General features: G+C 46.0%; 1 protein-coding gene across 3 annotated transcripts; it reads left to right on the top strand.

Annotated features, from left to right (window-relative positions):
* Nucleotides 1-1817: 1817 nt before the first annotated feature.
* Nucleotides 1818-25835, top strand: ERCC3 (ERCC excision repair 3, TFIIH core complex helicase subunit). Of its 3 annotated transcripts, XM_032843138.1 has the most exons (15): nt 1818-1863; nt 2225-2430; nt 3066-3302; nt 5016-5065; nt 5482-5617; nt 5851-6015; nt 6298-6502; nt 7769-8083; nt 13222-13406; nt 15054-15256; nt 16036-16132; nt 17415-17532; nt 20783-20901; nt 22807-22959; nt 25362-25835. In XM_032843138.1, the coding sequence occupies exons 1-15, from the start codon at nt 1836-1838 to the stop codon at nt 25491-25493; spliced, it is 2349 nt and encodes a 782-aa protein (XP_032699029.1). In that variant the 5' UTR covers nt 1818-1835; the 3' UTR covers nt 25494-25835. The 3 variants fall into 3 exon arrangements, with proteins under 3 accessions (XP_032699029.1, XP_032699030.1, XP_032699031.1); XM_032843139.1 differs by lacking the exon at nt 25362-25835 and having other exon boundaries at nt 17415-17530; nt 20780-20901; nt 22807-22914; XM_032843140.1 differs by lacking the exons at nt 20783-20901; nt 25362-25835 and having other exon boundaries at nt 22807-22950.
* The last annotated feature ends 205 nt before the right edge of the window (nt 25836-26040 follow it).

Below are 26040 nucleotides of genomic sequence, written 5' to 3'. Positions count from 1 at the left end.
TAAGTACCCTCCCAACAATTCTATAGCGTCAGTACCATACATAGGTTGACAATTACCAAACTTACATTTCTAGGTCCCTGTAATTCAGACTTACATCCAACTGCCTTCTTGACATTTTATTTGTCTATTAGCACACTGCTATGTTTTCCCCAAAACCCTTATGTTTGAAGCCCTAACTGAAATTGTGAACTGTATTTGGAGACAGAACCTGTAAGGAAGTGATAAAATTTAAACGGAGTCATAAGGATGGGACCCTAATCTGGAAGTGCTGGTGTCCTTAGGTGAAGAGGAAGAGACACAGTTCTTGCCCTTCTCTTAACCCCACAATGAGGACACAGCAAGAAAGCAAGAAGATGATAATCTGTAAGTCGGGAAGTGAACAGGACTTGATCTTCAACTTCCAACCTCCAGAGCTGTAGGAAGATAAATTTCTGTTGGTTAAGTCAGTCTGTGGCATGTTATTATGGCACCCAAGTGGACTAAGATAGCCACTCACATTCAGTGTGTATACAAGCCACCCTTGAAACCTGTACCTTCTTTAAGGTACATCATTTATACAGTTGCAGAAGCCAAAAATCTTGGGAGTTATTCCTCTCTCTCTTTCCATAACCGCTTAGTCAGCAACTCCCACTCTACCTTCAAAATACATTCAGACTGGAACCACTGTTCATCACCTTTACCCCACCACGCTGATAAAGCCAGCATTTCTCAACTGTAGTGCTGCAATGGCTGCCCTTGACCTTGTAAAGGCTATCTTTAACACAGCAGCTAGTGTAGAGTGACTTTTTAATATTGAATCAGATTATTTCTCTGCTCAAATATCTCCAGCAGTTTTCTATTTCATAATAAAATTAAAAGTTTTTGCAATAGCTTACAAGGCTCTACATCAGTGGTTCTCAAACCCGACCATCAGCATCTTGCGGAGGACAAGACTGTTGTGTCCCTAGAGTTTTGATTCAGTAGGTCTGCGGTGGGGCCTGATACTTGCATTTGTGCCTCTCTAATCAGTTTGAACGTTTCCGTCTGATGTTGATGCAGGCAGGGGACCCCACTTTGAGAACCACTAATCTACATGTATAGTAGTAGGTACTGGGTCTTCTCCCCCCACTTCTTGCAGCCACATGGCTCCCCTCTCAGCTTCCTGTTGGAGACCAAATCTGTGTGGTCGAGTCCTAGGCTCACACTGCTTCTCCTTTGGGATTTACATAGGACACTGCCTCACTTTTTCAGAACTCTTGCTCCAATAACACCAGCTGAGAGACGCATTCTTTTTTCTTCCTGTGAACTCTCCTAATTTTTTTTATTTTTAAAAATTTAAATTCAATTAACATATAATGTTTCATCGGTCTTATATAATTCCCAGTGCTCATTACAACACATATCCTCCCCAATGTCCATCACGAAGTTACCCCAGAGAGAAGCAGGCCTTCTGAGGTTACTCTGAGCCCTGTTTTATTTCTTCTCGGAGCTCTTAACGCCATTAACTCTTTGCGCCCACGTCTCTTTCAGAATTTACGTTCCAGACGCCAGGGCCTTACTTTGTTCACTCTCCTACCCCGGCGGCTAAAAACAGTGCCTGGACGCTCATAAACATGCTCAATAAATATTTCACTGACTAACTACAGGAAGGAATTTAAAGGGGAAAGGGCGCGCGGCAGAAGAACAGGACGAAGAAAACGCAGTGGTGAAGTTTTCCCGACTACCCCGCGAACCGCGGCTCAGAGGCGGGACTTCCTGTGCGTTTGCCGAAGGAGCTTCCGGTGTGAAGGGGAAGTCCCCCTGAGAGCATCCGCCGCAGGGACCTGGGGGCCCGGCTGTTGGGTGCTTTCGCTGCCATGGGCAAAAGAGACCGGGGGGATCGCGGTGAGACGTGGCGCGGGCGCCCTGGGGCCTGCTTGCGTTCGCTGTCCATATTGTCCTGTGTCGTAGCTGCTCTGGGCTTCGCAGTGGCTGCCGACCCCACAGTGTCTCGCGGACTGTACATGCTGTCGCGACAGGCCGCTGGGGCAGGGGAGATCCTTGACCTTTGGGCGCCCTGTGTCGTGGGCCGGGTGGGAGGCATTTGAGGGAGAGGACGCCAGCGGCACACAGGTGGCTCTTGGGTAGGAGTGTGTGGCATTTGTGAAATACGGCAGCTGCCAGGCTTCCTCGAAATGCCGCTAGGCAGTGTGGAGAGAGCCCTCGCTTCCTCCTGCTCGGCTCACTTCTGTGTCCGTACCTGCAGATAAGAAGAAATCCAAGAAGCGGCACTACGAGGATGAGGAAGAAGATGAAGACGACGTCCCTGGGAACGACTCTCAGGAAGCGGTCCCCTCGGCGGCCGGGAAGCAGGTGGATGAGTCTGGCACCAAAGTGGATGAATATGGAGCCAAGGACTACAGACTGCAGATGCCGCTGAAGGACGACCACACCTCGAGGCCTCTCTGGGTGGTAGGCATACCCTCACCTAGGGCAGGACCAAGAGTTTGTAAACCCAAAATAGAAAGGCAGGGTACTACTCTCCAGAGCTGGCGGGGAGAGAGCTTTCATAGATAATGTTCGAGCATATAGGAATGCACAGGTGTGGCACACATGTGCTGGCTAGACCAGACTTGGGCTCCCTTCATCTCCAGCCCTCCTCTTACTCACCTTCCCTCTATTTCTACCGCTCGCTTCGAAATACTTTTTTATTACCAAATAAATGCCATGTACTGTGTAATATGTTAGTTCCCCATTTAAAAAAATTAATGGAAGTTATATACATGCTAGGCAGCTCTTTTGCTTAACTTGAAGTAATTAATACTCTACATTCATTTAGAACCTGGCCAAAAGGTACCTTGAGGATAGCCAATGAGGTGGGCTTTCCCTGTGAAGAACACTGGGAAGCAGCTACTGACTTTGGAAACCTGTTCTAGTCTCTTCATTCCTTGTATCTGATTAAAGTAGGTCTTTACAAAAACATCCCAGGTGTTAAAGATCACTTTGTGGGCAGCTTCTCTTTTCTGGATAATGATCTGGGAAGGAGTCTGATACTCTCTGCAGCTCATTAATTTCTTTGTCTGTTGTGTCCATTTGGTGTTTCTTAGGCTCCTGATGGCCACATCTTCTTAGAAGCCTTCTCTCCAGTTTACAAATATGCTCAAGACTTCCTGGTGGCCATTGCAGAGCCAGTGTGCCGACCAACCCACGTGCATGAGTACAAACTAACTGCCTACTCCCTGTATGCAGCTGTCAGTGTTGGGTTACAAACTAGTGACATCACCGAGTACCTCAGGAAGCTCAGCAAGACGGGAGTCCCTGATGGAATTATTCAATTTATTAAGGCAAGTGGAGGCTAAGGCTGGCTCTTTTGCCTTCCTTGTTAATGCAATAATAGTGGAGACAGATGCTACACATTGTGAGCCTGTGGCAGTCATGAAAATGCCATTCAGATCTCATGTGGGGAGCACGCATAACTGATTACCCCAGCTTCTACTCTTCTGGATCCAGTGTGGTGATCATGCTGAGGCCACACTCTCCATGAACTTTTCTGATACAATGGGTACTAATACACTGGGGATACTAATTCAGCCCTTTTGGCCAGGGTTATTTGGGAATGCAGCCTAAAGTGAATGGTGTTTTCGGCTGAAAACTTCAAAACTCCTTCAAAACTCATATGCTGAAGCTGTAATCCCTAATGTGATTGTATTTGGAATAAGGAAGTAATTAAAGGTTGCATGAGGTCACAGAAGTGGGGCCCTGATCCAATAGGATTAGCATCCTTTTAAGAAGAGTCAACCAGAAAGCTCATGTGCTCTCTTTCTCTTTGTGTGTGCACAAGGAAGAGGTCATACAAGCACATGGTGAAAAGATAGCCAGGAAGAGAGCCTTAACTAAAAACTAATCACTGGCAACTTGATTGTCGACTTCTGGAAATGTTTCTGTTGGTAAATCATCCAGTCTGTGGTGTTCTGTAATGCAGCTGAGTAGACTAGTATAATTGGTAAAGTCTCTAGGGCTGAATACTGCATGGGACCAGTAGTCAACAATTTCTGTTTGGGAATGTCAAAAAGAACTTCAAGTGTTGAAGTGGCTGGGGTTCCATATGAAGAGCAGTTGAACATGCTTGGGTTTATATCTATCTAAGAGATGAATGCCTTTCAGTAGAGATGGACAGTGATGTTTGTTGTCCTTGGCTGTTCTAAAGGGAGTTGGATTTAGACCCCCAAATCTGGAGTGGCAGGTGAGTGCCACAGGCATCCAGTACAGTAAAGCATCCAATCTCAGAGAAGCTGACAGGGGCTCTGGTAAGAGTTCTCTCTTCTGATGTGGAAAGGTGTGTAGGGAGAAGGGCTTGCACCTTCCTGGAATGAACCCTGTATCAGCGCACTGTCTCTGCTCAGTCTTGGTTGGGAGCTGCCTGCAGGAATGTAGGTGTTGGTACAACACAGTGGTAGATCCAGAAGGGCAGCAGCAGGAGCAGGCCACAGCCCGAGTGTCAAATTTCCATGGCTACCACACAACCTCTCCTGCGTTCCATTCTCAAGATTATTGGGAACCTGGAAGATTTTAGCTATATTCTCTTCCATCAAAAAGCTTACATTCTAGTTGGGGAAATAGGAACATTGGTGAGGAGGTTGGGAGGCTTTGCATTTAATTTATGCAGCCATTACTGAACCCTCACTCTGCCAGCTTTGTTCTGGCTGCTATAATAATGCTGGTGTGGCTGGATGAACCGTTGGGTTAGGGTGGGGCCTGTGGGAATGGAGAAGAAAGGGGAAAAGAAAATAAAAGAAAGATTTTGTATAGCATTTTATAAATCAAGGGATGTGTATCAGAAAGAGCCAGACAAGAGCAAGGTTTTACTCTCAAAAGTAGAGGTTAATAAGAAAAAGCTCAGTTTAGGTAGAACTAACCTCTTTAGGATTGCACATTGGGCTTTCCTAAAGTAAAATGAACTTTTCACTTGGTAAAGTAGTAAGACATGCCCATTAGTGAATGTGTCCTGAGTGAGCTTCGTGTTGCTAATTGTGCCTGTTTGATGTCACTCCTTGCAGTTGTGTACTGTCAGCTATGGAAAAGTCAAGCTGGTCCTGAAGCACAACAGGTAAGGGATTCTGTGAGAGGCCCACCCGTGGCACATTCACTCTGCTCATAGAAGGGGGCAAGGAGCACATGTCTGTGAACCATCTGTCTTCACCTACTCTCCTGAGTAAGGGGATAAACGGAATAAGCAAAGTGAAGTGACCAAAACTGGAAATTCACTCACTGGCTACTGTTTTCCCCCTGGCAGTGGAGCTGGGACTCAGACCCCTCCTTATTTGACTTTAAAGCAGGGTTTTGCTTCTTATTTGCTATATCTTGGCCAGTAGCTCATAGCTCAGATTTGGCCAAGGCTGTGGGAGAGTAAGAGCAGAGAGAGGCACAAAGCCACTATTTCCAGACCATCTGATCAAATAAGCAACAGAACGTTCTGGAAATGGTGTACTGGTCACTAGTCACCTCCTTCATCGCCTCTTGCAGGTATTTTGTTGAAAGTTCCCACCCTGATGTCATCCAGCATCTTCTCCAGGATCCAGTGATCCGGGAATGCCGTCTACGGAACTCCGAGGGGGAGGCTACAGAGCTCATCACAGAGACCTTCACCAGCAAGTCTGCCGTATGTGGCCTCCTGGGTCACCCTCTGGGGTGGGAGCATTTGGGATGTCAGCTCTCTCAGGGATGGTTAGTTTAGCGTTTGCAACCTTGGGACCCTACAGTCTTCTTATAGCTACGGTTCCCCTTGCAACTTTGGCTCTTGCCTGGTAGCAGGAGGGCTTGTTGTCATACAGAGGTCTGGATTCTGCCTTGGGTTCAGGGTGATATGGCCATGGACCTGCCTTGCTCTTACAGATTGCCAAGACTGCTGAAGGCAGTGGTGGGCCTTCCACTTCCCGGGTGACAGATCCACAGAGTAAATCTGACATCCCCACGGACCTGTTTGACTTTTATGAACAAATGGACAAGGATGAGGAAGAAGAAGAAGAGACCCAGACAGTGTCTTTTGAAGTTAAGCAGGTTAGTGACTGTATCCCTGCCTAAGCTGCCCCAGCCCTGCATGGTCTCTGCAGTGTGTGGGAGACCGGGTCCCCATCTGTTCCTGTATTGCTTTCTCCTTTTTGACATCTGTGGGATGTAGCCTCTTAATAGAGTTAGTCCTGAGTGTCCTGTTCCTCAGGCTGGTGTGGCAGTCTTCACAAGTCCTAGAGAGATGTAGGAAATGGCCCCTTGGATTATGTACAGTTTATCAGCTTGGTTTGGACTTAAGATTATAAAACCTCTTTCATGCTCACTCCCCAGGAGATGATTGAGGAACTCCAGAAACGTTGCATCCATCTGGAGTACCCTCTGTTGGCAGAATATGACTTCCGGAATGATTCTGTTAACCCTGATATCAACATTGACCTGAAACCCACAGCTGTCCTTAGACCTTATCAGGAGAAGAGCCTGCGGAAGATGTTCGGGAATGGACGTGCCCGTTCTGGGGTCATCGTGCTTCCTTGTGGTGAGTGACACCTGTGTGAAGAAGGTGGTCAGGCTCTTCTGTCTTGGTCTGCCAGCTTCCCTTCACTCTCCTGTGTGTGCCTTTCTCTAAATCACACCTGGACAGGGAGCAGTGAAGGTCAGATGGCTCCCTGATTCATTACTTAACAAAAGTTTCCGTGCCTGCGGTGTGCAGAGTGCTGACCTCAGCAGTGAAGATATATTGGTGGATAGAATAGCACTTCTGATCTCACGGAGCTTGTTTTGGTGGTAGAGAGAGATGGAGGATAAACCAATCAATTAAGCCATGTGTCAGACCTTGGGCACTGGAGAAGAGGGAAGGATCAGCAGTTAGTGATGTGGGGAAGGTGCTATTTTAAACACTGGGGTTAGGGTCTTGTTCCTTGCAATCAGTCTTGTGAGTCGTGTGTATATAGAGACCTCCTAGCACAGAAACTTGGCTTGCTTGTTCCTGGATGGCTTATTACAGTGGACATGTCTAAGAAGGGGCAGTATAGCCCCCTTGTTACCTGTCTGATATCATTTGTCCTAAGTCATGTCAGGTCCTGACCAGTGTTCTTGGCCAGAGGTCACAACAGATTCACCTGGGGGCCCTTCTTCAGACTTAAGGAGGTTAGAATTTCCAGGGAGGAGGCTGGTGCCTTTAGGTTCTTCTTCTTTTTTTTTTTTTAATCAGCCTGGGAGATTTTGATGCACATGCCTGGTAAGAAAAGAATTTCTGTTTAAAGGAAGAGCTTGATTTTTATCTTGATCTTCAAATGGTGGGTGATAGTAAACTTGGAAGCCCTGGAATTTCATTTCTGTCTGTGCCAATAAGTCTGCCTTTCCTGTATTCCTGAGCTCTCAGCCCAGCATGCCCTGTGGTCGCAGCTGCCTTTTACTGAGCGCTCAAATGTGCAGTCCGTGTGCCCCAGCAGCGCCACCTCCCCATGGCTTGGGCACATTATCCTCAGCTTTCCTCTTCTCACGTTCAAAATGGCAACAATAAGAGTGTCACTCACCTCTGGTTTGTTTTGAGATTTCAACATTTGAACTGAATTCATGGAAAATGTTAGAGTAGGGCCTAGGGCTTGTCTCTTTTAATTCTCATGTTCAGCATGAGCTGGGCATATCTTCTTTCTATAAGAAAGAAAACAGGCTCTGGAGCAGTAAGTGCCCCAGAATATCAGCTGTGAGGATTATTACAGGTAATTCGCCCAGATTCATGTGTTGATGGGTTATTCTGTCTGTCTGTATCCATTGCAACCTGGCCTTTGGTTTCTCGTAGGTGCTGGGAAGTCCCTGGTTGGCGTGACAGCTGCATGCACTGTGAGAAAGCGCTGTCTGGTGCTGGGCAACTCTGCTGTGTCTGTGGAGCAGTGGAAAGCCCAATTCAAGATGTGGTCCACCATTGACGACAGCCAGATCTGCCGCTTCACGTCCGACGCCAAGGACAAGCCCATAGGCTGCTCCATTGCCATTAGCACCTACTCCATGCTGGGCCACACCACCAAAAGGTCCTGGGAGGCTGAGCGAGTCATGGAATGGCTCAAAACTCAGGAATGGGGCCTCATGATCCTGGATGAAGTCCATACCATACCAGGTAAGCAGGCTGAGAGCTGAGCTGCCTGCTCATTGCAGGGACAGAAATTGATTTCCACTTGTTGGGTTGAGGGAAGGACTGCTGTGTAGTGTATCTGTCTTGCTAGAAAGCCTTGCTGCTTCGAGTTTTAAAATAAATCATAAGCTTATGGGGGTGAGCGTGAGGGTGGGAGGTGGATGGTTGTATCCCTTCACGGTTTCCTCAATCATGGGCCCAGAGTAATCATTCAGAAAATGGTATTTCCCTCTTTCCTCCATCTTACTGTTGCAGCTCAGTTTACCCTTAACCCACCGGTTTGTAGTGCCATGAAAACTGTACCAGGAGCACTGAAGTCCTCGCTGTAGTGGTGTTCGTTTTATTTGAAGCCTGAAGTATTGATTCTTAATATATTATAGAAGTTTACTTCTCCAAGTGTTGCAGGTAGTCTTTTTTTTTCTTTTTTTAAAGAATAGCTATATTGATACTGATCCACTGATAAAATCCACCCTTTATAAGCATACAATTCGATTCTTAGTTAATTTGTGGACTTGGGCAGCTGTCACCATGATCCAGATTTAGAACCTCTCTCTCATACTCATTTAGTCAGTGCTTTCACCCCCAGCCCCAGGGACCATTGAGGTGCTTCCTGTCTCTGTGGGTTTGCCCTTTTCTGGAAATATAGTATGTATTTTCTTATGTGTACCTGGTTTTACTTTGCATGATGATTTATCCCTATTACATGTATTGATAGTGTCTTCCCTTTTATTGCTGAGTAGTAATCAAGACAAATCATTTTTGATGAAACAATTGAAGGGGGAGCCCTGATAAGTTAAGAGGTATAAATTAGAGATTTCTCTGAATAAATGAAATCAGAGGCATTTTCACATAGAATATTCAAAATATGGCCAAAGCGGCCCTAGCATCCATTCTTTTCAGTGCAGTGAGAGCCTCTCTGGTGCTCCTGGATGTCTGAATATAACTAGAGGTGTTCACGGCAAGCCAGGTAGGGATCAGAGGTCTTTCAGGTTGAAGGAACAGGGGTGGAAGAGGGCAGACAGGATGGAGTGTGGGCCAAATGCCATAGGACCACATAGGTCACTGTAGGGTCTTTGGCTTGTACTATGGTGGGAAGCCATTTGAGGGATTTGAGCAGAGGATGACATGATCTCATTTATGGCTATAAAAATACTGTCCTGGTTGCTCTACTGAGAATAGACTTAAAGAGGCACGGTCTAGTGGAAGCAGCTAGATGGGTCCCAACAAGAGTAAGAATAAAGGTAATCTACTTCTGGATGTGTTGTGAGGGTGAAGCTGACAGGCTGGATGTGGGATCTGAGAGAAAGAGAAATCAAGGACAACAGTAAGGTTTTGGGCTTGAGTAATTGGAAGGAAGGAGTGGCCATTAATTGAGATGTTGAAAGCCATAGAAGGAACAGGTTTGAAGAGTGCTGAGTGGGAGTTAGGCTTTAGACATATTCATTTGATTGCCAGTTAGACATTCTGACAGCGGCAAAGATGTTAGAAAATGGACAAGAGAAAAGAATAGACATTTCACCAGACAGATTGTGCAGATGCCAAGAGGCATTGGAAGAGATGTTCCACATCATTAGCCCTGAGGGAAATGCAGATTAATACCATGAGATGAGATGCCACTTCACACACATCACAGTGGCTACAATGAAAAAATACTGACAATAATGAATACCTATGAGAGGCCAGAGCAGCTGGCATGTATCACCAGAGGAATCTCAGAATGTAGTCACTGTGGAAAAGTTGGGCAGTTTCTTAGAAAATTGGCATATGACTCAGCAGGCCCACCCCTGGGCATACATCCTAGAGAGTGAAAGCTCAGGTTCACACAAAAACCTGCTCCTGAATGTTTATAGCGGCTCTAGTCAGAGTCTCCAAAACCTGGAGTTTTGGAGAATGCCCAGCAGTGGGTGACCAGACAGACAAACGGGTCCATCCCTCCCTTGGAACGCTACGTCAGCCATGAAACAGGACACATGGTTGCTGCGTGCAACAGCTTAGATAAATCTCCAGAGGTACGTGCTGAGTGAAATCAACCCATCTCAGGAGGTTATATAGTGTATGGTGCCTTTAGAAAGCCTAAAGGATAGTGATGGAGAGCAGATCAGTGGGTGCCAGGGGTTGAGGAGGGTGTGACAGTAAAGGGAGAGCACAGGGGAATGTTGGGGTAATGTGTTGTCCATATCCTGATTATAGTGGTGGTCACACAAATCCATACATGTGATAAAATTATAGAACCAATCCCACCCACCCACTTACCAGTTTTACTGTGTGCTAATTGAAAAACTAAAAAAAGTTTGGGAACAGGGGACATTGGGTCTGATTGGATTGGAAGTTGGGGACCTAGAGAATCCCATCCTACAGATGAATTTGAAATTGCCATGTAGTGGTTTAGCTGGAGGCTGTGTTTGAAGCTTGGGAAAACTTGAAGCTTTCTGCTTGAGTGTGTATTTAGTTTATGTTTATGTTCCTCTTCAGCCTGTGTCTCAGGTCCCAGAGGGCTGCTATCAGGCCTGGATTGATTGTCTGGTGATGAGGATACAGAAGTGTACCCCCACAAAATTTCGCTCTTGCTGTGGGTGTCTATGTGTGTCTCTTTCTTCCCTGGTTCACTGGGTCAGTTTGTCTCTGGCTGGGTGGGAGAGTAAAACCAATAGCCGTAAAGAATTCTGACTTCAGTCTTGTGAGCCCCTTGGCTTGGCCACACTCGCTGGGCCAGAGAGCCAAGGTCAAATAAGGGAATTCTAGTAAATCACAGTAAGTTTTGTGATTGTTAAACATCTATCACATTGGATTAGGTAAAAAGATAAATCTTTGAGATCTATCTCAAAAGGTAGTTTGCTGGGACGCCTGGGTGGCTCAGTTGGTTAAGCAGCTGCCTTCGGCTCAGGTCATGATCCCAGCGTCCTGGGATCGAGTCCCGCATCAGGCTCTTTGCTTAGCAGGGAGCCTGCTTCTCCCTCTGCCTCTGCCTGCCACTCTGCCTGTGCTTGCTCACTCTGACAAATAAATAAATAAAATCTTAAAAAAAAAAAAAAAGGTAGTTTGCTGTGTTGTTTTATACATCTTCCAAAAAGAGTCCTCTTGGGTCACTGTATTAATATGAAATTTACAACTGCGGGATTTATGTATATTAAGTGCTCACTGCATGCAAGACACCTTGCCAATTTCATTATTTTAGCAAGGAATTATTAAGAACCCACTAAGTGTCAGGCACTGTGCTTGGACTGGAGTTGAAGTGGGAGGGACAAAAATATACACAAATAATGTCAAATAACAACTGTGACATAACATACAGTGAAATAAGTCCTACCCACAAAGTGCATATTGTGATTCTGTTTATACAAAGTTTGTGTGACTGAAGTTGGATCGTGATTGCATTGAGGGAGAGTGCTGGTATTGATAGGAGGGGTCAGAGGAGAGACTTCTGGGTGCTAAGATCACTTATCTTGATCTGGGTGATTTCACAGGCACATACCTGTGTAAAGATTTGTCAAGCCATGCACTACATCATATGTGAGTTCTTCCTGATAGCCATATGGCTGTTATAGAATGTGGTAGTGGGACATGACCTATTTCCAGGGCAGATTCCTCAGGAAAGCCTTCTTTCCGGCTGCAGAGTGTCCAGGCAGGGTCAAGACTCGTGCTTCCCTTGGTCTGATAGAATCTCTGGGCTGTCCGGTGCTGCCTCCCTGGATCTAGCATTAGGTCGGTGTCTCCATTGCCTTGGCTGCCATGCCCTTCTGACATGAGAAACCTGGTCTGGGGTCCTAGGCTACCCTTTTCTGGACCACCACAGTCCTCAGACATAACTGCGCTTCTGGTCTTCGTCTTCCAAGTGTATGTGCAAACCATGTTAGGCTTGGAAGACCTGGTACTTAGGGGTTAGGCAGTTGTCTGCTGTTTTGCTGTTATGACATTTTTGGCTTGTGTTCTGGTGCAGTCTGAACCCTCTTTCCTCAAATAGTTAACATCTGTTTCTGTGGTATCACTAACCTTACCTTTAATTGCATTAGAAGATAAGCATGACTCAGGTATTTTAACCTTCTTTCAGAGTATTAGGATTTCAATTAATTTATTAATTAATTTATTTATTTTTGATAGTCGTCAATCTTTTTTTTTCTATTTTATTCAGCATGAATAAACAATTCCCTCCTAGACTGTATAATGTGGAAGGATTTGGGGGAGTTTGGAGTAGAGGTCACAGACAAAACACACAAAAAGGGTGGGAACAATGGGTAAATAGTCAAGCAGGCTTTCCTTCCTTTGTAACCACACTAGAGGAAGAGGCAGAATGGTTTCCTTGGGTGACAAACTCATTTCCCAAATACGAACTTATTGTGCTATATTGGTAATGATTTTGAATCACTGGCTCTAGTTTTTCTGATTCTTGCCTTAAATAAGAGGAAATATCTAGCTAGTAATGACTGCCCCATTTATAAGGATTTTTAAAAGATGAGCTCATGGAAACCCACAGTCGGGTTTTTTGAAATTAATGTCTCATACCCACTTTTGTGTGAAGAATTATAACATTCCAAAGAGAGAAAGACGGGATTGCTGGTTGACCAGATGAATCTAATTGGAAAAGTACGAAGGGGGTTTCCAAGGCAGGTCAGGGTGCCTGGGGTTTCATGTCTCCCTGTTTTCTCCTTGGTCTCTGGGAAGATGGTGGGAAGCCAAGCAGATCCAGCTTCTATCATTCCTCTGATCCCCTATTTTCCCAGCCATCTTCCTGTAATCTGGGTACAAGTTTTAGGATGAGCAAATTCCTTGCATCCTTTAGAGCTCAGTGGTGTTTTAAGTGTTGTAGGTCATGTTTCAGATTGCCATTTGTGCTCCTGCTGGTAGCTTAGCTGCTTCAAGGAGGGATCCTGGGGTTCCCTAACTTGGAGCTTCCCTAAAGCCATTTCTCCCTTATGTTCTCTTTTTCTTCCCTCTTTTGAACAGGTCTGAAAGTGATAATTAAGCGTTCTTGACTAGTCACTCTTGTCTAGAGCCAGATTCCTGTGATTCAGAAACCTGGGGGTTAGCCCCCATAGTGTCCCAAGCCAGTGTGAAGTTGCAAGGCTGGGTGTGGTCCTTGAGCATTTAAAAAAGTGACAGTGTGAATGCACCGATTGTCTTCCTAGCCAAGATGTTCCGACGGGTGCTTACCATCGTGCAGGCCCATTGCAAGCTGGGTTTGACCGCAACCCTTGTCCGGGAAGATGACAAAATCGTCGATTTAAATTTTCTGATTGGGCCCAAACTCTATGAAGCCAACTGGATGGAGCTGCAGAACAACGGCTACATCGCCAAAGTCCAGTGCGCTGAGGTAGCTGGCTCCTTCCCAGGACTGTCTCCAAGGGAGGGACTCCCCCAGGGTTCAGGGGAAAGGGATCAGGTCCGCTCCCCATGGGCAGTTACACAGGTCAGGACTTGTGGAAAAGTGCTGCCACCTCATCCTCTTGCCTTAGGCCCCCTGTGTGGTGGGCAGTGTTCTTCCCACTCTGCAGACTCGGGAAGCAGAATCACATTCCAGGGGCACACAGTCAGTAAGTGCTCAAGTCGGGGTGGTAATTCAGACTGGTTTGACTCCGGAGTCCATGGTCTTCTCTGGGAGTGAGCACCTCAGGCTGTTCCCACCCACCCTCACCCTTGAGGGATTCTTGGTGGTCCTGTATGGGCAACTGTCCAGACCCACCCTAGTGTCTAAGCCTCTTGGTTTTGATGCCCCTAGAAGGCACCTGTGGCCTAGATCATTTATTTCTGAACACACTGGGAAATCCACTGTCCCAATCTTATTCTGCAGTGAATACCTGCATAGGTAAAATGCCTGAAGTAAATGTAAGTCTTCTCACAGGGAACAACAGCACCCTGAAGTGACTGTCACTCACTGGCTAGGGTAGGGTGGCCTCTGTCCTGAAAGGGCAGAAGGGGTCCCCTTGGGGGGAGGTAAGTGTGAAGAACCTGTGCAGGTGGACTTGCTCCGCTGAAAACTTCCCTACCCAGTAGTTTCATCTTCATAATCGGCACCCATTTTACGACGCAGAGCATTGCTGATAATGTGTGAGTCCCCCGTTCCTCTCCAGTTGCTTCTCTCCTCCCCCTGCTTGTGGAACTTGGGTTTGTCACTCTTTTGCTTCCCTTTATTATTTTATTTCCTGTGTAAATTTCTCTCATCTATTTTGTTTAGCTTTGCCTTAAAAATAAGTCTTTAGGGATGCTTGGGTGGCTCAATTGGTTAAGCGTCTGCCTTCAGCTCATGTCACGTGGAATGGAGTCCTGCTAGGTTGACTCAATAGACAGAGTTAGGAAGTATGAGTGCGTTTCTCCATAGCAGTGCTGTGCATAGACTTGTGTGTGAAGGGGTGGTCTACACAGGAGGGATTACTTGGACCCCTGGTTAAGAACCTGATTTCCCTTACTTGGAGCTGTTGTAAAAGTAATTCCCTAGATATCAATGCATTTAAAAATCTATGTGTTAAGAGATAAATATGAGAGTGTCCTGGTTCACCATTAGGTATTTGATGTGTGTGTGTGTGTGTTTACATATATATAGATGGATGGATGGATAGTTGGATTTGATTTGTGTGTGTGTGTTTACATATATATAGATGGGTGGATGGTTGGTTGGATTTGATTTGTGTGTGTGTGTTTACATATATATAGATGGATGGATGGATGGGAGGGAGAGAGGGAGGGAGGAAGGAAGGAAGGAAGGGATTGGGGAGGGGCAGAGGGAAAGGGAGGGAAAGGGAATCTTAAGCAGGCTCCAAGCCCAGCTTAGAGCCTGATGTGAGGCTTGATCTCACAGCCTGAGGCAAAATCAGTAGTCTAATGCTTAACCAACTAGAGCCACCCAGGTATCCTTTTTTAATTTATTTTAAAGCTAGTTCTGCTAAATGAATGGTCTTCAAAAGTTTCTAGTCATGTGATGTTTCAAAGTGGAAACTGACCCTTGGTTCTTACTGTGTCACAGGTTTGGTGCCCAATGTCTCCTGAATTTTACCGGGAGTATGTGGCAATCAAAACCAAGAAACGAATCTTGCTGTATACCATGAACCCCAACAAATTCAGAGCTTGCCAGTTTCTGATCAAGTTTCATGAAAGGAGGAATGACAAGATTATTGTCTTTGCTGACAATGTTTTTGCCCTGAAGGAATATGCCATTAGGCTGAACAAGTAAGAATTGAAAAGTTGGAGTTGCTGCTAGGCAGCTTATTTTTCTCAAGCCAGAGTGCAGAATTCTCGGGTTTTGTTGTTTGTTTGTTTCCTCTTCCTCTCTTGAAGCTCTCAGGAACTTCTTAGGATCTAAAGGTCTGGTCTGTGGCCCCAGTCCCAGGAACCAGGTAAGACAGTCAGACTTAGTGGTCAGACTCAAGAGATCAGAACATATAGAAAGGGAGCCCGTCACCCTCAGCCCAGGGATCAGGGGCTAGATTTGCAATGCTTTGGTGGGACACTATCTTTGAGCTGGGCTCCAAAGGTGGGCAGAAGTTGGCATCTGGAATGGCAGGCTGAGTGAGCACTCTGGTAGAGCCGAGGTCAGACTATATGGGCCAGGGGCCAGGAAGGCCAAGCTGACTCGTCCAGCATCCCAGCCATGGCCCTGCATCTAGAAGGAGCTTCTCAGGAATCACCAGCAGTGTCTTCACTGGCCACGGTCCCACCTGGATTCTGTGTTAGCACTACTTGTGTAGACATGAAACTTAGATCAAGGGATGCTGACTCAGGAGAAAGCATAAACAAAGAAAAAAGGAAAAAGTAAGGGAGGGAATTCTGAAGAAAATGATGACCAGAATGTTGGCTGAGGGTCTGTGGCCACTCATTTTTATGGGCCTCCTCCTGATATTCTTGGAGGAGAGAGACCTTGCAGAGGCTTCCTTTCCCCGTGATGTGCTTTCAGGATAATTGAGGGGGTGATTCTGTGGCCTTCCTAATACAGCTTTATTCTTCTCTAGACCCTATATCTATGGTCCTACATCCCAAGGAGAGAGGATGCAGATACTCCAGAATTTCAAGCACAATCCCAAAATCAACACCATCTTCATATCCAAGGTCTGTGTGGCATGCAGGGTGTCCCCCAGGCTAGGGGGATACTGGGTATTTCTAGACAGTGAATTCATGTTTACTGAAGGGACATCACATGTCCGTTTTCATTCCCATGTTTCTGTGTCTGGGGACAGAGGAATGCTTCCTGATGGGTAGCAGAAGGAGCAGATGCAGGCCTCAATGTACTGTGGATAATCTATAAAGTCTTTGCTTGACTGAGATTTTTCCTGCTTCTTTTGGGGATATGGGGATTTAAAATTATATTTTATTTATCTAAGGGGGAAACTTTCATTACCTATTCTGGCCAAAGTAGGCATTCAGATGAGGTTCTCTTTGTGGAGTTAGAGATTGCTGTGGCCTGTAGGGAGCCTTTCTCCTGGTTCCTCATGTGTCCTGATGGTGGGTGATGAATATAAGCACGATAGAAACTCATGAAGGCCCGGCTTGGTGATTCTCTTAGAAGCTGTGGCCCAATAGTGGAGAGCGGTCATTCAGATTAGAACAGACCCAAAGCTCAAAATAAATGAGATTTACTAATAAGGTGATCATGGCTGGGTCCGTAATGCCAAACTGTGATGTGTCCTTGGGAATCTTGGTGGTAGGAACCCTCAAGTGGAGGCCTTTACCTGGAGCCAGACCCATCCCTGTGTGGACGGTGACCCCTACCAGGACATGTGTCCTGCACGTGCCAGTGGTTTCATTGACCTCCAGCTAAGAGCGTGGATGGTTTTTTTTTTTCCCCCTAAAGATTTTATTTATTTATTTGACAGACAGAGACACAAGTAGTCAGAGAGGCAGGCAGAGAGGGGGAAGCAGGCTCCCCGCTGAGCAGAATGCCCGATGCGGGGCTCAATCCCGGGACCCTGAGATCATGACCTGAGTCGAAGGCAGAGGCTTTAACCCACTGAGCCACCGAGGTGCCCCGGAGAGTGTGGATGGTTTTGTGCAGACATATTTCTGTAGCAAAAAAGGAGAGGGGTCATTTATAGATAATGTTGATAGGGCCTTCTTATCTCTGGGCCCCAGCAGCCCATACTGGCAATGTTGCTGAGAGAGCTGGTGGGGTCTGTGGGTCTTGACAGCTTCTTTAGGAAAGCTCGCAGGAGAATTCACACTAGGTCCTAGAGGCCCGCCTGCATCTGCAGGACTCTGGTACTCAGAGAAGAGGATGGTGATTATCTTTCTTAATTACTGGAAAGTTTATTTAAATTCAGGGCCAATTGATTTTTTTTTCTCTTTGTCCCAAATAAAAAACCTTCCCAGACTTACAGCTGTTTCATTTCTGTAGGTGGGTGACACATCGTTTGATCTGCCAGAAGCAAATGTTCTCATTCAGATCTCATCTCATGGTGGCTCCCGGCGACAGGAGGCCCAGAGGTTGGGGCGAGTGCTCCGAGCCAAAAAAGGTAAAGGTGGTCCTACCTCTTCTGCTCCAGGAAGTCTTTCCTTTTGAACCACTTTGGTTAGGAAGAGGGTAGAGCTAAGCTGCCTATGTGTTCATGGTGGCAAGGTTGTGCCCCTGGGCCTAATAGATTCTGCAGGGAGGGATCCCAGAGTAAGGACCAAGATCTGCTTGGTTCTTATTATTTCTCGTGCCTTGGGGTTACTATGTGGATATTTTCCCTGGCAGCTGCTTGGTTCACATGGATATCCTCTCAGCTGGGCGCTTGCTTTGGTAGATAGTAAGAGGAGCTAGGAGCAAAGTGTGTAATGGTGTAGACATAGAGGGAGAAAGCAGAGCTGGGCCACCAGTGCCATCTAGGAGCTGGAGCTGTACCCTGGACCTTGAGTCAGGAGTAAGGGGAAGGCTTGGGCAGCCATGGATGGCTTCCTTACACACCACCTGGGAAGAGCCCCACCCTGGGCGGCAGCTTGCAGCAGGGCTGGTGCATGTTCAGCCCTTGAGGACTCCGGAGGTTGGAGTCTGTGCCTGATTATTGTGGCAGAAGGACCCAGACCCTAACAGTGGGCATGGCAGGCACTGACGATGCTGCTTAGAGATGGCCACGGCTCTCCTCCTGGGACCAGGCAGGCCCTAAGACAGGGACACAGGCCTTGGCCTCAGGCCTTGCTTTCCTTTCCTAGGAGACAGCTGGACTGCTAGGGTGTTAGTGGAAACAAGGTTAGTGGGTATATGTTGGAATTGTACCATATTAGAATATGTGTAAGAAGGGCTAACTGTATTTAATATGGAGGCAGGGCACGTTAGTAGAAAGAACATGCATGTGGGCACCAGGCCAACCTTGTGACCTTGGGCAGGTAGTTTGCCCCTCTGAGCCTTGCTTTTCCATCCAGAGTGGGAGTGACATCCTGTCTTACAGGGCATTTGTGAGGAGTGAGCCTTATGTAATAGAATATAGGAAGCTGTTGGGTAAATTACAGCTTTTATAAGCTGAAAGGAATATAATCTGCCTAGCATATGTGAACATAATTCCTAATTTATGCCTTATTCACCACCACCCAAAAAAGAAACAAATCTAACCTGAAAACCACTTTGAATTTGAGTAGAATTTTTTTTTTTTTTTAATACTAGTTGAGAAAAGGTATTTGGCTGCTTTCTTTGCATCTCTGAGCTCTTATAAGACTAAGAAAGAGTTGAATTCATAGGCAGTACACAGATACAGAACGTGCTGACAATTGAACTGTGAAGCAAAAATCTGCAGATTGTCCAGAGGCATCAGCTTTTATAGGGTACAGTATTCTCTGTCCTAGTTTCTGTGATAATTCTGTCCTAGGTTTTCTCTTTGAGCCATTTTTTTTTCTTAGTAACTTTATTGAGATAGAATTCACATACCATACAGTTGATCGATTGGAAGGGTACAATTCCGTGGTTTTTCCCTTCATTTTCCTTTTCCATTCCCTTCCCTTTCCTTCCCTTTCCTTTCTCTCTTGTTCGTTCTTTCTTTCTTTCTTTCTTTCTTTCTTTCTTTCTTTCAAGAGAGCATGAGTGTGCACAGTCGGGTGGGGAGGGGCAGAGGGAGAGGGAGAGAATCTTAAGGAGGCTCTACACCCAGTGCGGAGCCTGACTTGGGGCTCCATCTCAAGACCCTGACTGAGATCATGACCTGAGCCAAATTGAACCCTTAACCAACTGAGCCACCCAGGTGCCCCCAGTGGTTTTTAATATAATTGCAAAGTGTGTAACCATCACCATAAGCTGTGTTTAGAATATTCTCATCACTCCAGAAAAGAAACCCTTTCCCACTGGCAGTCACTCCTTTCTCCTTGTCTCCTAGCCCCAACTGCAGGCAATAATGACTCTGTTTTTACCTTGATAAACATGCCCATTCTAGACATTGCATACATGCAGAATCATGTAGTCTGGGTCCTCTGCGACTGACTTCTTTCACTACCGTGATGTTTTCAAAAGGGTCCTCTATAGTAGCATGTAGTTTTTAAGATTTTATTTATTTATATAAGAGCGCACACAAATGGGGAGAGGGGTCAGAGGGAGAGGAAGATGCAGACTCCCCTTTGAGCAGGGAACCCAATTCTGGGACCCCGGGATTGACCTCAGCTGAAGGCAGCTGCTTAACTGGCTGAGCCACCCAGGTGCCCCAGTACTTCCCTCTTTTTATTGCTGAATGATCCTCCATTGAGCAAACATACCACACATCTTGTTTGTTTGTTCTTCTTTTGATGGACACTTGTGTTGTTTCTACTTTTCGGTTCTTAGGAATACTGCTGCTGTGAAATTCGTATGCAAATTTTGTGTGAACATAGGTTTTTAGTTCTGTTGGGTATATATCCAGGAGTAGATTGTTGGGTCAGCTGTGGTAGCTCTCTGTTTAACATTTTAATTATCTGCCAGACTATCTTCCAAAACGGCTGTACCATTTTACCCTCTACCAGCAGTGTATGAGGAATCCAGTTTCTCTACATCCTTGACAATTGGTATAATTATCTCTTTTGTTTCTGGCCATCTTAAGGAGGGCTAGGGGGTACCTCACTGTGATTTTGATTTGCATTTCCCAAATGATGACTGATGATGTTGGGTACTTTTCATGGGCTTATTGGCCATTTGTAGATTTTCTTTGGAGAAATGTCTGTTCAGATCCTTTGCTCTTTTTATAATTAGGTCATTTGTTTATTCATTGTTGATTTGTAATGTGATTTATATATAGTCCAAATATAAATCCCTTATCAGGTACATGCTTTGTAAATATCTTCTCCCATTCTGTGGGTTGTCTTTTTACTTTCATGGTGGTGTCATTTAAAGCACAAATGTTTTTAATTTTGATGAAGTGCCCAAGCAAAGTCAGGGCTGTTTGCCCCCTGCCTGCAAAGCTTTCCCACTACATTACAGTTGGCCCTTGAATAACATGGGTTTGGACTGTGAGGGACTTTTTTGATAACTGTAGTGCAGTAAGTGTATTTTCTCTTCTTTACAATTTTCTTAATAATGTTTTTTCTAGCTTATTTTATACTAAAAATAGTATGTAACACATAGAAGTCGATCAACTGTTTATGTTATTGGTAAGCAGGCCAGTCAGCAGTAGGCTCTGAGTAGTTAAGTTTTGGGGGAGTCAGAAGTTACATGTGGTGCCCCAACTCTCATGTTGTTCAGAGGTCGGCTGTACTTACTTTTGAGCCCTGGACGCTTGGTTCCTGGCACTGTAACAGCTAACGTTGTCCTTTCTCCTTTCCTCTCTTAAGGTATGGTTGCCGAGGAGTACAATGCCTTCTTCTACTCATTGGTGTCCCAGGACACACAGGAAATGGCTTATTCAACCAAGAGGCAGAGGTTTTTGGTAGATCAGGGTTATAGCTTTAAGGTATGTATTCATTTGATCTCAGGTCAGAATAGAACTAAGGCTCTTTTTAGTGCCCACACCTCCAGGAGAAGTAGGAACTGCTATTGGCACCAGTGTGGGACAAAGCTCAGACAGACACAGAACATTAGGGCATTGGAAGCCCTGCCTCAGGTTCCCTTTATCTCGGCATGAATTGCCAGGGACTTTGAGGGAAAATATTGTTCAGGATCCCTTCCTGCACCCAGCTTCCCACAGTGAATGGTCAAAGAATAGCGCCTCTGAAGCAAGGGGCTTGGATTGTCTACTTGTTAACATTTATAGTTGTCTTGCAAAAAGAATGTTAGTTGTCAGTGGGAAAAAGTGCTAGCCTCGCAGGACTTGAGATGCCACGGAGCTATGGCCTCACTGTGCCACCATGAGCCCCTTGGGGTTACTTTCCTGTCTGGCAGTGGTTGTCAGCCAAAGCTTTAGGATTTCCTGTTGTTCACAGACCTGATTTGTAGTATGAGGAAGGCTGAGATGGGGTTCCCCTCCAGGTACCTGGGAGAACCCTTCCTTTAGTCAGCTGGTGAGCTTGGGCCTCAGTGGGCCTCACTCTGGAGCTGTCCACATGCGACGAACTGGTGGTTATACAGCTTCGGAGATGCTGAAGCTTTGGCTGACCTCCATCAGCTGAGATGTTTGCTCTCCTTCCTGTTTATGTCAGGACTTAGTGTCCCTAAAGATTTTTATTTGTGGGAGTGAATGGGGGTGCTGGAGGCAGGTAACTAAAGAACGCCCCTAGAATATGCAGGTTCCCAGGTTCTTGGTTTACAAAAGACTACAGGCTGCCTTTTCAGATGCTTTTGATTATGTGTTTTTACAAGTTGATAAGTTCCCATTATTAGCCATAGATAAGAGGTCAGGGCTGTCTAGCTCCTCCTTTCAGACCTCTCCTGCTGAGCTCAAGTATAGGATATTTGGCCATATTTTAAAGGATTTGCATGATGGCCTTTTGATGTACCTGTAAAAAGTATGCGATGGTGGCAGCATTCATATCTCCTTATCCCTTGAGAGTCAAGGTTGACACAAGCACCAAATCAGGGAGTGTTCTGGGTTGTTTGAAAGGTGAGCTGGACAGAAAGGCACCTTGGGCATGTGATTGTCTGTGTTGGTTTGGGCTGCCCTTGCCTTCCTTGCCTTCAACACTGCCCACCGAGAGCAGCCAGGTTAGAGTTCCTAGAATCAGGACCCTGCAGTTCCCAGAGGAGTGACTGGGCCAGGGCAGACATGGCAGGTATCTGTACTCCAGGTCTGCAGCCACTTGAAGGGCTCAGCCACATCCCTACTTCTGGGACTTTTCTTTTAATTAAAATGATGAGAAGAACTTAAGGGGGGAAAATAATTCCTCTACACCAATCAGTCCAGGCTTTCTTCAGGGAGTAGGCAGTGTAGTAAGTAACCCCCAAGAAAGGTAAACCAAATCTCCACCATGCTGTTCTCTTGCTCTCTTAGAAAAAATCTTGTAAATCCACCTCAACAGGCTCCCATTTCTAAGTGTTCCCTCCCACTGGAAGCCCTGGCTGCCAAGCCCAGGAGGCAGAAGACCCTGCCCAAGGGCAGCAGGCTGTGCCTGTCAGTCTTTGTTCCCTTCCTTTATCTGGTGCAAGATGGAAAACTGCCAGAAGGGACATTTTAGAGTTGCTGAGGCTCCTGTTGATCTGTTGTAAGTGATCATGTATCTGCTGTTTGAAGAGTAGTTTTCTCTGGAATTTCCTTCACCTCTCCTGCCCTACAGTTAATAGTTAAGCTCATTGTCTCAGATGGCTCCGAAGCTGGTCTCTGGAGTGCCAGGGAGGAGCTCTCCATTGTTAGTCACCTGCTCAGCTGGGCCTAACAGAGGGAAAACAAAAGGGGACATGGGGCCTGTGGCTTTCGGCTCTACAGGTGATCACAAAGCTTGCCGGCATGGAGGATGAAGAGCTGGCATTTTCCACGAGAGAAGAGCAGCAGCAGCTCTTACAGAAAGTCCTGGCGGCCACTGACCTGGATGCTGAGGAAGAGGTGGTGGCAGGAGAATTTGGCTCCAGATCTAGCCAGGTGAGTGAATGGGTGAGGTTGCAGGTGTCAGTTCTCCCAAAGGATAGGAGTCTTATGTACACACATGTACTTAGTTGTGTGTGTGTGCAGGTGCACCTGTGTGACCTTTGTAAAAACTTGGAAAACCCAGGAAGCTGCAGAGAAGAGAGTAACAGAAACAGCCCCCATTAGCCTTTTGGTGTGAATCCTTCCTTCCTTACATATTGTTTCTCATGGCCAAGTCCACGGTGGCTGTAGCTGGCCTCCTGCTCCGTTCCCCTCACAGTCTGGTCTAAGTTTTGTTAGTTCCTTGAGGTTGCAACCCAGAATATCACAGGTGGACCCAGGCTTACACCAGGGTGTCTGTGGGAGGAGGTGTTGCAGCCTGGGCCCGCCATCTGGGGCCTTGGGCAGGTCACTTCATCTCTAGCTCCCTGTTATAGAGCTGAGCCTTCCAGCCTGTAAGGTGAGTCTAAGAATGAGCTCACATTGTAGTTTGACTGTTTATCTTGAAACATTTAGAGTTCTCTGAAGATAGTGAATTATCCATTTATTCTGCAAATACTTACTGAATGCCTACCATGTGCCAGGCCAATATGATGTGGTATAATTAATGAAAGTTCCATTATGGGGAGTTCTGATTAGCCCTTCCAAGAGAAAACTACAGTTTAGTCAGTTCTTTGGAAACAAATTAAATTGATATTAGAGCCAAAAGGTGAGCAATGGTTGGGACAAGGAAAGAAAATCAGTGTGCCCTGGGGAAATACTGCTCTTCTTCCAGCCGGAGGCCATTCTCCCAAATGTGGGGGCTGGATCCCCCTCTGGGCACCTTCCATGGATGGATGCTTCAGGGAAATTTCTTGCCTCTGTGTGCTAAGGCCATTCCTACCAACCAGTGAGTCACCTAATGTCAGGCTGTTGAAGGAATTGCTCGGTGCCTGTCAGCATACTTGGCTTGTAATCTGGTACAAGTAGTGTTCGAGGCTCTGGGTCAGACTGTTGCCTGTGCGATATCTGTTCACACCACTTATATCAAGATGGGTGAGGCTATCCCCATCTTACAGATGAGTTCATTGAGGCTCAGACATTCAGTATTTGTCCAAAGTCATCCAGCGAGAGATAGAGCCAAGATTCATGCCCAGGGCTTTCTGGATTTCCACTTGATTCAGAGCCTAATGGTAGAGCCTTAAGGTGTTGGGGGACTGCTGCCCTCGTTGAAAAATTCTTTTTATAAATTGGCATTAAGAGAGGCAGAGTAGCATTATGGTTAAGAATAGGGAATCTGTTTCATTTCTGCTATCCTTTCCAAAAGCCAGGTGAAGGCAAGCATTTGCCTGTAAAAATAACGACCTCGCTAAAAGCCTTATGGAGCATCCCCCACTATCAGAGGGCTCCATGATGACATAGCAAATGAAAGAAAATGGGAGGCTGAAAACTGGGATTTCTCTTAGGTTGGCCCTTCCTTAGCCTGGCTGGCTGGCTTTGGTGAACCTTAGACTGGCAGATTAAATAAATGTGAATCTCCAACCCGTATGGGTCCCCAGCTTGGATTCCCCCCACCTTCCAGGTAAAGTATAATCTGCTCTGATAAACTACTGAAAGCCACCTCAGCCTCTCAGCTAAAGCAGGCTGCTCACAAGCCAGCAGACCCAGAAGCTGGAGTCAGTCCCCAGTGCTAGGATTCCAGCTGGGGAGGGGCAGGGAGAGAGCAAGGACACACACATTAATGTTTTCCAGAATTAAGCGTTATTGTGTATATTCTGCTTTCTGCCACTGGCTCAGATAATCACGCATGGAATGTATCTCTGTTTGAAAAATCATCAGGTAGCTCAGTGTCCACCGTTAAGCAAAAGAACTGGCCGTATTTTGCAGGCTTCAAAGGAAGAGTCTGGATTTTCATACTGGTTTTTAACTTCAATGAAAGCTGCTACTGTTTTTGACACTCCAATTCTTTTTATAGATTGGCCCACATAGACACAACTGCGTTGCTCCCAAATACGGGAGCTAGAAAGTCAAAATGACCACCTGAGAGACCAAAACTGACATTATTGCTGAATAAAGTACTCCAAGGTGGCCAAAATGGTAAAGAATTATAAAAAAAAAAAAAAAAAAAGAATAGGGAATCTGAAGCCAGCTGCCTGGGTTCAAGTCTCATCTCTTAAAGAGCTGTGTGATCTTGGACAAGTTACTTCATCTCTCTGTGCCTCAGTTTCCTGGGGATTACAGTAATTGTGAGGATTGGATGAGTTAACACATGTGAATATGTATACAATGCCTGAGACACAATAAGGGGTCAATAAATGTTCTTAAAAAATTAGTATTTATTAAACTTAAAAACATTACAAAACTTATTAGGATTATAAATGTTATAAAAGGAGTGTCTTTTCCCTTGGAAACTAACCATGGGCTGGGTTCCCCTGCAGGTATCTCGGCGCTTTGGCACCATGAGCTCCATGTCTGGGGCTGACGACACCGTGTACATGGAGTACCATTCGGCTCGGAACAAGGCTTCCACGAAGCATGTGCACCCGCTTTTCAAGCGCTTCAGGAAATGACATCCGTAGGGTCACGTGGGTGAGGGCTGGGTCCTCGGCACCAACATCAGATAGGGATTTTCCACATCCTTATTCTTTGCTCTAGCATTGGCCAAACTGATCTAGAGGCAATGTTTGTTAACTGTGTTGAGGAGTGGATCAAGAGCTTGGTTCTGTCTTCATGGGTCATCCAGGGCTTAAAGAAAGTTGGGAGACTCTATTTTTTGGGTTTTTTTCCCCCAGGCCCCTTTTCAAACATGGGCAGTGGTCATTCCTGTACATAAATATTTGTAATATTTAAGATGTATTTATCTTAGTATTCTGAATAAACAGAAGTGGAGAATTTGACCACTCTTGATTACAGGTGTTCTGCCTTGTCACAGGCCCTTTTTGTAGCAGGGACTGAGGAGTAAGATGGGGCCCATCTCTGAGGAGCTCTACTGGGGAGACACACCCCAAGATAAAGAAGACTTGCTTCTTGGTGTTGAGGCATGGACAGGGCCAAGGCTCAGAGAGAGGGAAGAGCTAGAGCTGCCTATTCACCGTTTAGCCTCTGTGCCTTCCATGC

The sequence above is a fragment of the Lontra canadensis genome, unplaced genomic scaffold (genome assembly GCF_010015895.1).
Source record: "Lontra canadensis isolate GAN:19392208 unplaced genomic scaffold, GSC_riverotter_1.0 scaffold136, whole genome shotgun sequence".
Classification (NCBI taxonomy): Eukaryota; Metazoa; Chordata; class Mammalia; order Carnivora; family Mustelidae; genus Lontra; species Lontra canadensis.
The sequence above is the reverse complement of the archived record's forward strand: the minus strand, read 5'-3'. Positions and strand labels throughout refer to the sequence as shown.